Genomic DNA, 18,020 nt, shown 5'->3' on the forward strand with positions numbered 1-18,020 from the left:
TTACCCCTTCGAAGGGACTTCCCCCTTATGCACTAACTTGCTGTAAACATGATAACTTGGCCACTATTTGGTCGACCAAGGATTCATGGTTTTTCTTGATGGATTCCAAAGTGCTCTGACTGTTTTGAGCCATCTTATCTTCCAGTTCTTTTTGTAGTCTTGCCATGTTCTCCTCGAGTTTTTCCATTCTGGCCTCCATTTGTCTTTTCTTTGCTCGGGTATTATGCGGATGATGCATATTTAATGTCTGTAGTGGTAGACTTGGTGTTTTCTCTTTCGCTTTCTGAGACATGTTCTGTTTGTTAATACGAATGTAAAAACATGGAAAATATAGAAATAAACATGAGATATAGAATGCAAAATATGCAATGCATGATGTATGCAGCTTAGAGGCACTGATCCAGAAAAAATGTTCATTATTATAAATAATCTTTATTCAGACAAAAATATCTTATCTTGTAAGAGACATAAAAACAATCAAAGGTACACTCAGATTAAATCCTCTAAACCCCGAATAGCTTCTAGTAGATTGACAAGTCTTATGCCTTCATCCGTTACTGGTTGAATACCTTGTCGAACCACTCCGGCTTCCCTTGCCAGGCCATGAAGATGACGGGCTGCCTTCTATACTTGATCTAGGAAGTCTCGGATGGCTGCGTCTCTGGCCAGTGTACTTTTGAAATGCTGACTTTTAGTGTGCTTAACGTAGACTCGCCCTAGTTTGATGTTTTCACAATGTAGCAGTGTGGTGTATTCTTCGATAGTAGGTACCATGTCCTCCCAGTTAAAAGTGAAACAACTGTATCCCGGGTTCCAGAATTAGACCATGGCTCTAATCAAGGGCTCATCAATCCTAACGTGAAGTAAAAGTGCAATGTCACCGTACCGTTGGCTGAACTTCTATTTCCGATCATTCTTCCAACTGTCCCAGATATCTCGAAGCTCCTGCACATTGTTCTATTTTAGGCTGATAGATGCGTAGCTAACCAGCTCTGACACATAGCTTTCTTGAAGGTTGTCTCCCTTTTCTTTCTGAGTCTTCTCGGACTATAGTCGTACCTCGGGGTTCTTAGTCTCTTGTATTACAACACCTTTGTCCATTAATTCAGATTATTTTGTGTAATAAACACCTTTTCAGGGATCAGTAACCTCTTGTTATGATGCAAAATGCTATAAAACAAACACAAAGGCAAAAAGGTTAGTAAAATAATAAATATAAAAATAAATAAGTAAAATACACAAAAACAACAAGGTTAAAAAAAACGTCATAGGTTTCGGAATGTGGTTTCGGGGTAGGCTTAATTTCTCCATAGTCTCCTGGGTTAGGTTCTAAAAAACGGTACCCGAGTTATCCTTGCTGGTGCCCCCTTGGGCCTACCAGATCCTTAGTCCTAAACCCATCACAGACTTGTGTGGACTAAGTTAAACTCGTGAGGACATATTCCCTTATGCCCATACGGAGAATAAATTCACACGAAGGCATAAGATATATGAATCCCGAAGGCTACTTGCTAGGCTCATACGGTGAATAAATTCACACGAAGGTGTCACTTTCACCCCCACTTAAAACGGGTTCGGAGCTCGGGTATATAGCCTTTAGATGAAAAAAAAAAAAGAAAACTTTGAAGGCTGAAATCATAAAAAAACGATTAGTCCAACTATTTACTCGAAAATAATCAAAAGTAAGTAAAAAGGATCGAAATATTACCTTAAAATTTAAACTTACCATTTTCGTTAAAAAGACAATTGGAAATTACCTTAGCCTGACTCACTTACCGTCCCCAGCGGAGTCGCCAAGCTGTCGCAACCGTCTTTCAGTTGGGCCCCGGAATTGGGCTTCAACTTAGAAAAATATGGATTGGAGTCGCCACCGATCATTTATTTAAAAATAAATGGGTTGATCGGATACCCTATTTCTTACCTGATCTGCGTCTTACTAGAAATATGTCGGGCTCGGGAGTCGGTTACGGTCAAGGAAGGATTAGCACCATTGAACCGCCCTTTCAGTACTACGTAATTTCCAGTTGTCTTAATTAAGAAAAATAACAAGTTAAATTAAAAGGTAAAGTTTCGATCCTAATTACTTACCCTTGATTAATTTGAAAATATCCTTTAAAAAAATCGAGAAATGTGTTAGATAAACAAGGTAAAGAAAACAAATAAGATACAAGGAAAAAATAAAATAAATAAAAATAAATAAGTAAGATAAGAAAAAAAACAGTAAGAAATAAGACAAAAAAATGGGCTCTCTAGGTTAGTAGTATATAATATAATGTTTAATAATAATAATGATAAAGACACAAGATTTTTCTTAAAAAAATAATAATATAATAATAATGAATAAAAAATGAAAATAATAAAAAATAATATAAAGTTATAAAGTTATAAGATATATTACATAAATAAAAAAATAATCAAATAAAAATAATTAAGAATATATATATTTAATAATAGGTATATAAATAAACTATTAAAAGTATAAAAAATATATACGACTAGATAAAGATAATTACAATATATATAGTAATATTAGACTTATAAGTAAAATATTAAAGAAATATATATATATATAATAATAATAAAATATAGTAAAAAAATAAATGAAAATAATTTAATATATATATATATATATAATAATAACATGAATAATAAAAATAAATGAATAAAATATCCATATAATAAATAAAGGGACTAATATAGATTTTTAAAAAGCTCTTCCCCTCCTTTAACCGAAAATCAAACCGGTTTTTAAAAATAAGCCTCGGGGTAGATCTATGTTCGAAACTTCGAAACCCCACCTATTTTGGTCATCGGCGTAACCCACGTTTTGGGTTATTCGAACCAAATCTCAAGAAAAATAACGTGCACACGCAAAAGAAAGAAAAAAGAAAATGCTATCTTTTATTTCCTTTTCGAATCATTTACAATAGTTTTGCCTTTGTATCTTCCCGTGGTTTCCTCTATGTTTTGTGTGTAAATCGTGTGTTACAATGGTGAGTTACAATAGCTATTTATAGTGCTTGTGGATCCTATCTTTAGGAATTTAAATCTTAGTAGAACTCTATCCTATTTTTAGAAGTTTGAATCATAGTAAAATTTTATCTTATTTTTAGGAGTTTAAATCTTATTAGAAAGAAAATGTGTGTTTACAATTATATCACCTGACTCAGCCCGAGTTGGATACATAAGTGCAGGGGAGAGAATCATGAAGGGAAAGCACAATTATTGCTTGAAAATATTAAAAGTCCAATACCGAATCTCTCTCTTTCCAGGGTCGACGGTTCATTTCCTACTTTCTCGCCCGCGGGTGACCGAATCGCCTACATGGGTTCCACTTCCCTTGGTATTTGTGTAGTGATCCCGGACGGTTCGAACATGCGCCGCGTTTTCCAATCCTATGCTTATGCAATTATGAGAGGGTAAAACTTGATTTGATTCGATTTAAAAAATTGGTTTTTTTATTTGTTTAAATTTAAAAAAATGAATTGAGTTCGAATTGTAATTTCATAAATTTGACTCGAAAAAAATTAAAGTTAAATTGAGTTGTAAAATACAACTTGAGTAACTCGAAATTTTTAATAATTAGTCTATTGATTTTCAAGTTTAAGTCGAATTTTGAGTTAGTCCCTCAACTTTATATGGTATATATAAATCACATATGAAAAATACAATATATATATATATATATTGTATATGATAATAAAATATCACTTAAATTAGAATTAAATAATTTCATAATATTATAAATATTTATAATTAAATTTAAATAGAAACTTGAAAATTTGACTCTACTCGGCTCGAATTTTATAAAACCGACTATGCTCGAAAAATTTCAAATCAAATTCGAGTTGTAAAATAGAATTCGTCAACTCGAATAACTCAAAAAAATTTTACTCGACTCGATCAAACGTTCACCCCTGTAACCGCATGAGACCCGGTCCGGAAAGGGATTGTATAAACAAGTGTCGGACCGGAGTTTTCAAGTGTGAGTATTAAAGTTGATATCATAGCCATCGACGTTGATGATTTTAACCCGTCAAATTATAAAAGGTTGACCATAGATGGAGCAAACAATGCATTTCCCTCACCATCACCAGATGTGAAACGGATTATTAAAGTTGTGCTTTTGATGATTGTCATTGGCTCAATAGAGTGCCAGGCCGCGGCACCACCACATCGGGGTTAGCCAAGCTCAATGCAGTGTACGATTCTAAGCATGTAATTATGAGTAAAGGGTTTTGTGCACCAAATCTTTGCATTTCTTTGGTCTTCTTGAGATAAAATTATAAGATAAGTTCATGATTAAATCCAAAAGCTACCTTAACTTGCAAGATGTTACAACCTCTCAACATTGGTTCGGGTAACTTCTATGCATAGAAGCTGAAATAGGCAGGCTTCCTCTGTTTGTCCAGGCTACCTGTTCTGTTCTAAATGCACAAACATAGCAACATTGCCAATGAAATTCAACCCTAAAACCCAAATTTACACACTATCTTTCCATCTCAACCTTAACCTGAGCTAGTCCGAGAGACTGACCTCATTAGAGGATGGTTAATAGTGGGTTGCGTATTCCCCGGGGAGTTAAACATGGCATTCGGTGAAGCCGAAGTGGATGCCTGCATGGCTGTAAGCGGCAACCTTGGGCCCATTGGAAACATCTGTTGACGTTGCATGAAAGACAGATGGGGATGTACGGATTGGTTGTTGCCATATCCGGAAATGCTTGGCTGTGAAGGCGAGGATGATATTACCTGTTGCCTGTTGTTGCTGATGTTCCTGTTAGCCATAGGAGAAGCAACACTGGTTTGACTCATTTGTGAAGTTACTCTGGCAGGTTCAAATCGTGTCGCTACAACTCGAGTCCTCTCAGCAGTAAACCTTTGCCTTGTTTTCTCCACTTGTTCACATTCTTTCATGAGTACGGTTTCTATTTCTGTAAACTGCTTCAGCTTTAGCTCCAACCTCTTCAACTGAGATAGAGATTGAAAATAAGTTTCTACAATAAAAATCAAAGGTATGAATTTCCAGTGAAAGCTCCAAACATATAATCAGTGTGTTCTCCAACATCCACCACAATCACCTCTATAATGGGATGATAAAGAGGCACCGGCTTCCAAAATAGAGCTTTGTTATGAACGATTACAAACAGAAGACACAAAAAACTATCAATCTACCATCCGGAACACCAACATACTCATGGGCATAACAGATATGTGAATCAAGAGTTAAAGATACATGTAAATTTCGATTTAGAAGCAGAATCCAAAGAGGATTTGCAGATGTGTCGAACTTGACTGTGAATCTTCCACATTTAAGGCATATCTAAGCTCAAATATTTTCGGAAAAAGAGACATGCCCCTTAACTTTTCTTTTCACTGTTTAGGATGAATAATGTCAGGCAGTTATATAAAACAATAAGTACTCAGTGGTCCTGCTTTCAAGTCGTTTTTTGAGGGTCAAATCATTTCCCAGCAACAATTGTTCGCCATATTTCCAGGAATAAATGACAGAAAGAATATGCATGTGGAAAAGAAAAAAGACATACCTGATGGTTTATGATATTAGCCGACAATCTTTGAATTTCTCGTTCCTCATGATCTGAAAATAGTTTTGCCTTCATGGATGCAGCTGCAAGACCAGCTTTGGCAGCAGATTTAACTTTTTCTTCTGGTAGTGGATGAACCTCCGTCTCGTTTTGATCAAATGGTTGATGCTTTGCTGAGTTTTCACCTTCAGACAAAGTTGCCAAGGATGCATGGGCACAAGCTGCAGCAACTCTGGGCCCAACAGCAGAGGCAAGAAATGCAACCTGGATTATTTCACACTAATTAGAGCCATGTACGGAAACACTACCAACGCAATTAGATCCATCTCTATTTAAATTTCATCACCATCTCTTGGGGTGAAAATTTATCTTGCATGGAAAATCATTCATGATGAAATGAGATTCTCCGAAAATAAAGATGACTAATTTGGGAAAAATTTTAAGAAAGCATTTCAACTATCGTCAGCTTCTTTCATTCTTTTTTTTATCTATTAACAACTTTTCTCATCCCCATCTGCCAGTTGCCATAAGAAAATAAGCTTTACACATGACTTTGGTATGACACCAAAATAGTGTCCCACACTAATCATAATTCTACTATTGATCAGACTAACCGATAGCACCACTGCCTTAGTGGTTAAGTGGCATTGATCCCCCCGGCCAAGGTTCGAAGCCTATCTCCTCCCCCAATTATTAAAAAAAAAATTATTTATACGACTAAAAAGACAAAAGGATAATTCCAAAATCAGCTGCTTTTTCATCTGCCCTATTTCCATTGTTGTCCAGGCTAGCAGCAGAATACATGAAATTTTCATTAATTAATGTAGTTTATTGAGGGCACAATTAGAGAAATAAATAATAATTGATTCTATGCTCACTCTGCACACTAATATATTCATAATACAAATCTCAAGTTGCTAATAAAAGATTGAAAGAGTAATTTTATGCCTGAATAAACTAGCCACATACCATAGCCATTACTGGATTCCCAGAATTCGTAAAAGGAAGGCTGCTTTCAGAATCTGTGTCTTGAAGGCTGGGTCCTAAAAATCATGCAAAAGTTGGGGGGAAATTACAGACGTAACATCTTCATTTCCATAGTGTAAAGACCCTAAGTAAATAATAAACCTGGTAGTCTCCCGTTCATATTTGAGTGCAATCTTCCACTGCCATCTCCATTTGAAACAATCACTGATTTGGGCATGCTAGCGAATTCCATATCTTCCAATTGGCCCTCATCCATGGGTAGGCGTAAAAAATGAAGTATGCATTGTGCTTTTGACTTGGTACGAACATGCTCAGCTATTTCATTCCAGTTGTCATTGTAAATTTCCATTGCCTCAAGCAGCAATAGCGTTTCCTGATCACTCCAACTTTCTCCATCTAGGTCACCATAATCTTTTGTTGACTCTACCCTAACAAAATCTGTGCTCGAGTGACCAGAACTAAATCTCCCATCATGGAAGCAATCAGAGCAAAGAAGTGTATCAACCTGTCAATTAGCCAATAACAGCAACAAATGAGCATTGCTATTATTATCTAAAGGAAACAAATGAGCATTATTAAAATCAAGATTTAGGTAAACCAACATCACGAAAGACAAAGTTCATGAATTCCCACAATGATGCAAGAGAACATTAAACTCAGCTCCACTATGCTGCACTTATCAAAGTTTAGCCCTTCTACACCGGAACCAAACCAATGATCAACTTGTGATTCAATTTTCTGAGCGCTTCAAAGCAAGTAATCATTCTAACTCTTTTGCATGATTTGTCTGGCTTACTTTTATGTCTTATAGCTAATAAACCATATCTTATCAAGGCAAGCTAAGCAATCTATAACTCATCTTTGGAAAATGCATCCTATGGTGAACTAGAAAGAAACTTCATTGTCTACAAGTGAAGATAGAAATCTATTATTGTTCATTTCTTGACCACCTCACCACCAGAACCAAATATAAAACTACCAATACCCTCACAGTACATAAGAAATATACACTTTTAATGACTTCCATTTTGCATAGATTAAAGCAAACAGCAATATATACATTGCATATGAGTGATCAAGATAAGTGTCTGAGCCCCAATCTCAAAGGTGGTCTGATCTAGGCAGTGAATGTGCTGATGTATTGAAACTGGAGAAAATCCTAAGCAAAAAGGTTCTCATCTAACAATATCTAGAATGATATTATTCTTACCTAAGAACCAAAGGGGAAAAACTATTAATAAAACATTGCAGAACCATCCTTTCATTAATGGTAATTCTGGTGCTTTAAGATACATATCTAAGAGTACATCGTATTAAATGGTCCTAATTAAATTTGATTACTGTCATTCATTAGGTTTTCAAGGTAAAATTTGTATACGTGAAGTGCAAAACCAGTCAGATGAACAATAGAAAGGAGAACTAATAAGATTTTGCCCTCAAAGATAAAAATGTTAAGATGGCCATAGAAGTCACATACCTCCTTTTGAGACAGATAGTATGAAGTGGGAGTAGGCTGTGAACAAGAACTGCAATAGTTTTCAGATAAGCGCTCTCGTATTCTGTTGTCCAAGTCAGAAGCATCATTATCATGACATGACAATGGGGAATAAACATCCGCTGCCTTAAGCCTACAATTGGGCTTGTCAAATTTGATCAAACTATCAATAGACTTTAAAGCATCTGATGGCACATGAACCTCGCCATTTGAATCTTCCCTTAAGTAGGATCCGACTTTCCATGGCTCATGACTTGCTGCAGCTGCACAATAATTGATAATTCCCCAGTGATCAAGAAACCGAAAAATTTGAGTTAAATCCTCATTACTGATACCATTTATCAACCCCTGACAATCAGAAACTGTAATTCTCTTCTCTGGTTTATCCATGTATTTGACAACAATTTGGTTTCTACATTCAATGTATTTCTCTGGCGTATGGTCTGGTGATTTCCCGGCGAAGAAAAGTGGAACAACTTGTCTTTCTATTCGATGTGCAGTGGATGGCAAAAACCAGTCTGCTTGCAAGGTAACCCACAAACAGAACCAAATATTAACACATGACAAAGAAAATTTTAGAGCAGAAAGAGAGAGTGTGCAAGATAAACCTGGTGTTGAGCAAAATGTGTTTTTATTCCTTTGCTACAGACATTAAAGGAAGCACATCATGTAAATAGAACCAACCCAAGTTTAAATTGCTTAACTTTTGTTTAATTTTAGATTACACCTCTTATCTGAACTAGATCAAGATTCAAGACCTTTCTTAGAGTCGAAATCAAACCAACAATTACTCTAGGTACAAACCAACTCACATAATATTGAATACAAAAGTTCCCCAGTCAAATACAAAAGGGAACTTAGGGTACACACTTCCCCAAAAGACTTTTTCGGCATTGCAACTTAAGATTCAAGCTGACATGGAAGAAAGTCAAACTCTTCAATTCTACATCTTAGTGAGGTCAATTAATATAAACCCATAATCTAATGATTAAAATTAATTTTCATAGTCAGGCCAAAACTGAAACCAGACAAAAGTTAAAGCAAGAGGATATTAAAGTGACAGCAGAATTGGACCTGAATGCATTGGCAGGACATGAACCCTACTCCCAAACCTCTTAACAACACCACGCCCCTCCTTTATGGGAGGAGGGGTAATCACATACTTCTCCGGATCGGCGGCTTCCGTCGAAACCGCCTGTAACTGCCCGTGCGAAACATTCTCCATAACCGGCAGCTCAATCTTCTGATGCTCCTTGATATCCCCAATCAAACCCGCCCGTTCAGACGCCACGATCGCCATCACGGAACCGTGACGACGGTTCACCGTTCTCTTCACCACGGAGGGGAACTCCGAGATGCGAACTCCACCGTCGGCCAGGACCTCACTCTCGCCGGAACCCGCCAAAGATCGATCCGTAATCACTACGCCGGCATCGTCCCCGGAGTTCTCAAGGCCATCGTTGTTGTCCTCTTCCTCTAGAACCACGTCCTTATCTTCCAACCGGTGCTTCGATCTTCGCTCTCGCTTCCGCCGCTTCCATCGACCTCGACCATCTACCCCCAAGAAAAAAAGTTAAAAAAATCTAGGTATAATGAAATGGGTAACAAGGGTAACTTACATTGAATTATCATATGATATTGAAAATGACTTCAAAAGAAGAAGAAAAATATAACATGAGAGATTACCTGAAGAAGAAGAAGCGGGCATTGGTTTGACTTTGTTGAAAGAAGAATTTACACACAGAGAGTGGGAGATGGGGAAGCAAGTTGAGGGGTTAAAATTGCAGCAGATGAAAGTTGTAAAGAGTGGTGTTTTTAGTAGAGAAGAAGGAGAAAGAAACGGAATAATGGACTTTTATTTCCTTTTTCTTTTCTCTTTCTTCTCTTCTTTGCTTCTCTCTTTGTTTTCTCTCTTCTCCCCTATCGCACTTCAGCGCTTTTTGTTTTGTTTTTTTTTTTTTGGGGAACAGCTGTTTGCTTTTGCTGAATTTAAATAAAGTCTTAATCTGTATTTATATATAAATAGGTAAGTTTTAATTTAAAATAATTATTTGATATATTTTTTAAATAAAAAATGCATTTTCGTTAAATAAAATGGAAGGTACAATAAAGACAATATAATTTGCTATAAAAATTCAATATTAATGTTATAGGGATGGAAAGTGTTGGGTTAACATCGGATCAGAATTTTTTCACATTTCACCTTAATTCGTTTTTTTTTAAATCCGATCATATCGGATAGAGTCGGTACTCATCAAATTTGAGTTAAATTTTCATCCCTATTAATGTAAACGTGGAGATTGAGGGAAACAATATGATATATTACTCTTTAAAACAATGCTACCAAGCCCATCCGTAAAATGTAGTAAAAGAAAATCTAACCATGAAAATTGTGACCTTTTCTTATTAGAGGTGTAACTAAATATGACAATTTAATCCGAATCCGATATATTTCAATCTGATTCGATAATGTCAACTTTTTGAAGAAAAAAATTGGTTTCGGATCGGGTCAGAACTTTTAAATGGTAGGGTCGGGTGGAGGGTGAAAAACTTTGACCTGACCCAGCCCAAGGATAATAATATAATTTTCTTAAAATTTTTATTATTACTTTTAATTAAGTCCTTATTTTATATCGGGTTTGGTCGGATCGGATCAGTGGAAGATATAAAATTTTCAATCGGATTGAATTCGGGTGGAGGATACATATTTTTTGAGTCGGATCGAGTTATAAAAAATCCAACCCTAACCCTTAGGTACGACGTGATGAAATCAAAATGAAAGAATTCTCATTTTAATTTAAATAAATAAACAAACGACAACATTAGATTCCCACCTAAGACAACATTCTAAAACAGAAATTCGAGAATTATTTTTGAAAGAAAAATAGAGTTTAGGCTTATAATGGATGAAATATAAAAGACTCACTATAAAATTTATGTAAAAACCATACCATACGTTTATCTTGATTAATTTTAAACCCTAAAATTTAAAGATAAACTTCAGAATTTACATTATAAATAAAACACATCACATTCGAATCAAAAAATTATAAAATTTGAACCCATCAAGTGGTGTCAGTGGATAAGAGAGTGTCGTGTTTTTCCATAAATGTGTATGTCTGCATAATACGTACGCATTGTTAATGATTAAAAAAGATTCTGAACATATAATACATTATAATTACCGTACACTATTTAGAAAAACAAAATTATAAAATTTAAATTTTACACTGTATATATATAATTCCTTTTGTTTACACCTACACATCATTTATTTTAATTTTTTTTTATTAATATCTAAACATCATTTTTACTTTTTTTTTATGGATTATCATAGTACTTATTCTGATTTTCAACCTATAAAATTTATTATAGTTTAAGTTTAGTTATATTATATTCACAAATTCAATATATGGTAACTATAGATTATGAGTATAATTAATTATAATAATAACTTTATTTTTATAAAATCATTTAAAGTAAAACTTAATATAATATAAATATTTATTTGAGTACAACCAACGTAAAAATAAATTAACAATATCAATAGGATTGAGAAATAATGTGTTTAGTGCATCATAGAACATGTTTGGACCAAGTTGTTTTTGAATTAAAATTATTGTAAATTTAAATATTTTTAAATTTAAATCATCTTATATTTATATTTTTTAGATTCGAGTTCTTTATCATAAATAAACTCTAACGACAAGAGTATGAACATTTCGACCTTCACAAATCACAATATTCCTATCAAATGGTAAGGATCATGACTAACCCTGAGTCATTTGCTACAATGCGCGTGAAGACTCATCGTGACGAGTTTCATAAAATATATTTTAAAAATAAAACCTATCATATGCACCGGAATAAAATTATATGAAACTTGTCATGTCCTCAGTTCGAGTTTTAATTATTTATTATATTTATGGAACTCGACATCCCCTCATGATGAATTCCATGTGTACCGTAACAAATAGCTTAAATCCTAAGGACCTAAACTAATACTCAAGTAATTATATATTTTTAAAAAAATCTGCCTGAATTATTTAGTCAACAAAATCATAAATATTAAACAAACTTTTATTTGAATTTTAAATTTTTATTATACTATTTGGAAAGATTGAATTTTTTTTAATAAAAAATATATAAAAAAATATTTTTTTATTTCAATAATAAATTTGAAAATTAGAAGATAAATTATTGTAATAATTTAAAAACCTGAATTCGAATTTATTTAAATGATAAAAAAATAGGCCAATAGATGTATTGGGCGAGGCCTAAGGGGTAGAGAAGAAATGAGAAGCCCAACACTTTATCCGAAAGTAAAAGCCTTATTTATCAAAAAGGGAAATGCAAAGGTCGAATCTTTGGAAACTGGAGTGATCTCCAAGCCATCTTCACTGCCTTTTAATCTCGCTTTTGCTGGTATCAAATCAGTTTCTTCGCATAAATTTTAGAGCAGAAAAGAAAAACCCTGACTTCTCCGATGTCGGTATGTCATTTTTCTTCCGAATCAATTTTTTGAAATTTCTTTGTTGAAACCCTGATTTTATTTAAAAAATAAACTCATTGTTTTGATGGTGGATGATGATGCAGATCTTTGAGTACAATGGGAGTGCCCTAGTAGCGATGGTAGGAAAGAACTGCTTCGCCATCGCCAGTGATCGGAGACTCGGAGTTCAACTCCAAACTATCGCCACCGACTTCCAGAGGATTTCTAAAATCCACGATCGCCTCTTTCTCGGTCTCTCCGGCCTCGCCACCGATGCTCAAACCTTGTATTTCCCCTTCTTTTGTTTTACCTTTATGTTTTTTTTTTCATTTAGAAAAAAGGGTTGTATCAAAGGCTTTACAATGAGTTATCTTGATATTTGGGTTTCATTTTTTAAAAATAATAATGATTGAAGGTATCAAAGGCTTGTCTTTCGGCACAAGCTATACCAGCTAAGAGAAGAAAGGGACATGAAACCTGAGACTTTCGCTAACCTTGTTTCTGCTATTCTTTACGAGAAAAGGTTTGTTTAAACCCATTAATATATGGCTAAGTTAGATTCTTTTTTTCTTTTTAAAATTTAAGGTTGTCAGCTTAATTCTAAAGATTAATGGTAGAAATGGGAAGATTTAGATATGTTTTATACAACCAAGTACTAACTCGTGATTAGTTTGACAATTGCCATTCTGATTAATTTTAAAAATGTACCAGTAGAGATTGATTAAGCAAGAATAGCCTGTGAATTAAGATAGTAAAACTAGGTAAGTGGTAATTTAGTACTTTCCTTTTTGTACAAAAGAGGTTGAACCCTGGGGAAAGAGGGTGGGTTGCAAATGTCTGGATTTGAAGTTTTGAACTCTAAACCTAGATTTCACCTCTTAAAGATGGCTGCATGAATGAACTAGCTAAGCTCCGGATTTTCTATCTCGTATTTTTTAATTAATACTGGATACCAGTTTAGGAGTGGGAAATTTTACACGTGGATGAAAAAGCCTTCTTTATGTACTTGAAGGGAAATTACCCACTTATCTTATGATAAGAATCTGAGCATCAAGATATTCTCGGCCTGTCGTGTTCGTAATGTTTAGCCTTGAAACCTAAGAGATGGAGTCCTCTTTTACTAATAAACTCTAGCACTTCCTTCATGATATGTCAAGCTAGAGAGAAACTCTAGGGAAGTTAGATTTGGAGTGGGAATTACATTTGAAAAGGTTGCACCTCTTTATGTGTTGGTGATAAGTTTTATGGCATTCTTTTTTCCATAGATTTGGTCCATACTTCTGCCAACCTGTAATTGCTGGATTAGGAGATGAAGACAAACCCTTCATTTGCACCATGGATTCCATTGGAGCCAAGTAAGTTGATTTCAGTTTCTTGTAATTTTTTAAATGAAAAAGCATGAAGTTGTCTTAGTTGCTTAGAACATTATATTCATTTTCTTTCTTTAACTTACTGTATTTGCCTAACCAAGAGCCTTGTTTTTGTAAACTAAATGCCCTTTAATTCTACTTGGTTAACAGAAGTTCTGCTACTCAAATGTCCTTTGTGGAACTGAAAATTTTATTTCATATCTCAACCGAAAGCCAATTAAAGTAGAGCTCCAACTCTCTGATAATACATCGTCTAGTGGCCTGTGACATCTAGGAGAGAATCAGAAACTTGAACGCTTTTTACTAAAAGAATAAGCTATTTTTCTGAAACCTAAAATTTGAACCTTTTTGGGGGTGGGAACTAACCCGCTATTGTTCAAAACCAGTAATTTGGGCACTGGTCAGTATAAGAATCCCACTGTTTTCCAACCTTGCCTTAAACAAGTATTTACAAACAATTTCCTCTGATATTTAACGAAACTAGAGGCTCGGGATATTGGTCTATAATCGCATGATGTTAGCAAAGGTAACTACACCTTCCATGCATTCTTTAGTTTGTCTCTTTCCACACATGATAAACAAGAAGAAACTATCCCCTAGCCGGCAACTCTATAATAATTTCTGTTAATAGGAGGCTTTTTTTTTTATTAATATGTTCATGTTTATAATTTCAATAAGGATAAAATCAACTCTATATAATTCCTATCACAAATGTTATATTTTTTCCCTTGTAAATGCAGGGAGCTTGCAAAAGATTTTGTTGTAGCCGGCACTGCATCAGAGTCCCTCTATGGTGCCTGCGAGTCGATGTTCAAGGAGGACATGGTTTGTTATTTTTCTGTATATTTCCCTTTGGTCAAATTCAGAACACATTCACATTAGTGATGAAACTTTAAATTAAAATTCTTTATAATGCTTTTTATCCAAAACCTAAGATATGATGTCTATTTTTGGAAGTAAATAAGGTTACAGTGCATCGACTCATAAGTTAAAAGTATTATGGTTGTTAGCTACAAAATGTTCCTGCCAGGAACGCAAATTGATGCTTTGTTGACCCATTCCTCTGTTATCCAGGAACCTGAGGAGTTGTTTGAAACGGTTTCCCAAGCTCTCCTCTCGTCAGTTGATCGCGACTGTCTGAGTGGTTGGGGAGGACATGTCTATGTTGTGTAAGCACTTACAAATGTTTATTATTGTTATATTATATATACACTTGTTTTTTTCCTGGCATTTTATCTCTAGGGTCATATATTTGTTATTAGGTTTGCCCAAAAGAATCTGGCTGTCTCTATATAATGCAGTATTGGGTTGTTTCTTAAATGATTTGTCTGGATAGTAGAAACCTTAAATATTTGCAGACATGCAGTAGAGGCAACTAGCCGACGGCATCAAAATGTTATGCTACTCCACGACCATTCATTTTTCATTAAGTACTCATGTCCAACACTAATGCTTGTCCTATATGTAGACACCGATATAGAGATATGATCCTACAATGATGCTTGTCCTATATGTAGACACCGATATAGAGATGATCCTACAATGATGCTTGTCCTATATGTAGACACCGATATAGAGATATGATCCTACAATGATGTTTGTCCTATATGTAGACGCGTATATAGAGAGATGATCCTACACTGCCTGCACTCGAGTCCGATCAATACAATTGTGATTGATTTGATATTATATACATCTTGCAGCACGCCTACAGAAGTAAAGGAAAGGATCTTGAAGGGAAGGATGGATTGAATGCCGCAGACCGCCGTTCTCGAGGTTCTCCATTGGCAAAACTATAAACCGGTTTTTCAGTTTATTTGTCGTTCGGACTGTGATGTACTCTGGATAAGTTACAGAAAACAAATGGAAAACTTACATTAGTGGCACCATGCTTGATTTCTGTTGCACTACGCGAGTTAAATTTGTTTTTCCCGTTGCTAATTTTTAGTTGAGATCTTGCCCATTCTTTTTCATTTGTTTTTCATATAGGTATTTAAACTTCTTTTCACATTGATACATGAACTTATTTATTTTTTCACAGTAGTTGTACCTAAACTTTCCTTTTGTCCAGATCGATGCTTGAACTTCGCTATTTTTTCAAATTGGTATTATTTTGTCAAAATACTAAAAAAGAGTGATGTGCTACTTTGATATTGACACATCATCGTTCAACAATAAATATAAAATTTCGTGACAGATTATACGAAAATTTTAGTTGTAAAAAATACAAATATATATAAATAATTAGAAATTTGTGAACATTATAACTTTAATATACATTTGGTACTTAAATTAGGTACATTCTTTTAAGTTGGTATTTAGAAAAAAAATGTTCTCAAGTTAATACTTAAATTAGGTATCTTCTTTTAAATTGGTATTTAAAGAAAATTTTGTTTCTAAGTTGGTAATTCATCAATTAAAGTAACTTATGTATATAAATACATAAGGATGACAAACGGGCAGGTCAGGTGTGGATACCCCCATTCTCATACCCAAATAATATTTTTAAATCCACCACCCTATTAGGAATTTCGGAAGCTCGAATCGACAACCGGAACGGTTTGCAAAGAGGGGTCGGAACGGTTTTGTGTTTAGGGAGTAGGGAGATTGAAAGATAAAGAATTGCACAACGATTTATAGTGGTTCGACTTTCTCAACCAAAGTCTACGTCCACTATCTTAGCTCATCACCAAGGATTTTCCAACAAATTCACTAATTTGTTCTTTCTTTTGAGGATAAAGAGTAACCTTACAAACTCCCTAGTTTTTCCGGGCTAAACTATAACCTTTCCCTAGCTTTTACACGGGATTAGCTAGAACATTTCCCCTTTACAAAAGGATAAGAAATGTAAACAAGAAAACATCTCTAAGGTAGGTGTTTACAAGAATTAAGCTCACAAGAACAAAATATTTACAAGTGAAAGATGAAATAAGATTGAAAAACTCTTCTCTTGTGTTTGATTGCTTGGATAGTTGTTCTCTTGCTTCTTCAAGTGTCCTTAGCTTGTATTTATAGATTGGAATGTGTTTGAAGTCGTATATAGTCGTTGGGGATGTTTTGGAGCCGTTTGGGGATGGGAAATAATTAATAAAACAGCTTGGAGCGTGAGGGGAATCGGTACCCCTCATGCATAAAGTGCATATGCATAAAGTTTTCCAAAAATGTTATGCATTTGAAAATTTTGATATCAATTGTTAGAGAGATATCATTTTCATTTAAACCACATGCATAAACATTCAAATTTAGGTCAAAAATTTTAAAATTTGTAAAATCAAAGTATTTGAAAAATTGATATCAATTGTTAGAGAGATATCAATTGCATTAAAACCAATTTTGACCAAAATTTTATTATGATGAACTAAAAATTCTTAAAAATTAATATAACTTTAAAATGTTCATCATAATAATCTTTTCAACATGCATGAGATTAAAACAATGATGCATAATCATTTAAAAACAAAACTCATGCATGCTTAAAATCAAATGAGCAACTAAATAACCAAAATTAAAAGCATTAAGCTTAGAGGTTACCCATTCCTTTTTCATGTGTGGCTAGAGCATCTTGAATATCATCACTCTCATCACCATTGTTCCCACACACCTACAAGAGACATTTAAGTAGATTTTGGTATCCAAATTGCTTTGGATCCTTGGACGTTAGTTTCAATGCCCCTTGTTCCTTTCGGAACCCATACTTGCCTAATTTTAAAACGTTTTCCTTTCTTCAAAGGACAAGTATGTTCCAAATGACCATGATAATGACAATGTGAGCATATTGTCATTATTGAACTAAATGAATTATTTAAAATGATTTCTTTTTCTTTTGTTAAGCATTCAAGCTTAACTTTTAAATCAAAATTTTGTTTTTCAAAACTATCAATTTTTATTTTTGAAAGCTCTAAATCCTTTTTCAAAATTTCATTTTGGCTTTCAAAAGAAAATCTTTTTCAAATTTAAATTTTGAAATCATTTTCTTATATTTGGAGTTCATGGTCTCAAACTCCGAATATAACCTATTAAAAGCATCTTGTAACTCATCAAACATATATGAATTAAATTCATTTGAGTTAGAAGATACATCGGGCTCTTCATAAGCCATTAGAGACACCACCTTTGTTGGTTCTTCTTCCT

The 18,020-nt window shown here is 34.3% G+C and overlaps 2 protein-coding genes across 4 annotated transcripts; one reads left to right on the top strand and one right to left on the bottom strand.

Annotated features, from left to right (window-relative positions):
• Positions 1-4,302: 4,302 nt before the first annotated feature.
• LOC120155793 (SWI/SNF complex subunit SWI3C-like) lies at positions 4,303-9,964 on the bottom strand. Of its 2 annotated transcripts, XM_039167255.1 has the most exons (8): positions 9,714-9,964; positions 9,102-9,581; positions 8,363-8,545; positions 8,010-8,290; positions 6,674-7,037; positions 6,515-6,588; positions 5,546-5,809; positions 4,303-4,970 (listed from the first exon to the last, which is right to left on the bottom strand). In XM_039167255.1, exons 1-8 carry the CDS (start codon positions 9,733-9,735, stop codon positions 4,509-4,511), a joined length of 2,130 nt encoding a protein of 709 aa, XP_039023186.1. In that variant the 5' UTR covers positions 9,736-9,964; the 3' UTR covers positions 4,303-4,508. The 2 variants fall into 2 exon arrangements, with proteins under 2 accessions (XP_039023186.1, XP_039023185.1); XM_039167254.1 differs by having other exon boundaries at positions 8,010-8,545.
• A 2,446-nt stretch (positions 9,965-12,410) lies between these two features.
• Positions 12,411-15,851, top strand: LOC120155825 (proteasome subunit beta type-3-A). Of its 2 annotated transcripts, XM_039167289.1 has the most exons (7): positions 12,411-12,519; positions 12,624-12,805; positions 12,935-13,042; positions 13,785-13,874; positions 14,630-14,714; positions 14,964-15,058; positions 15,593-15,851. In XM_039167289.1, exons 1-7 carry the CDS (start codon positions 12,514-12,516, stop codon positions 15,639-15,641), a joined length of 615 nt encoding a protein of 204 aa, XP_039023220.1. In that variant the 5' UTR covers positions 12,411-12,513; the 3' UTR covers positions 15,642-15,851. The 2 variants fall into 2 exon arrangements, with proteins under 2 accessions (XP_039023220.1, XP_039023221.1); XM_039167290.1 differs by lacking the exon at positions 12,411-12,519 and having other exon boundaries at positions 12,618-12,805.
• Positions 15,852-18,020: the final 2,169 nt, after the last annotated feature.

Source organism: Hibiscus syriacus, unplaced genomic scaffold (genome assembly GCF_006381635.1).
Source record: "Hibiscus syriacus cultivar Baekdansim isolate YM2019G1 unplaced genomic scaffold, ASM638163v2 tig00111208_pilon, whole genome shotgun sequence".
In the NCBI taxonomy this organism is placed as follows: domain Eukaryota; kingdom Viridiplantae; phylum Streptophyta; class Magnoliopsida; order Malvales; family Malvaceae; genus Hibiscus; species Hibiscus syriacus.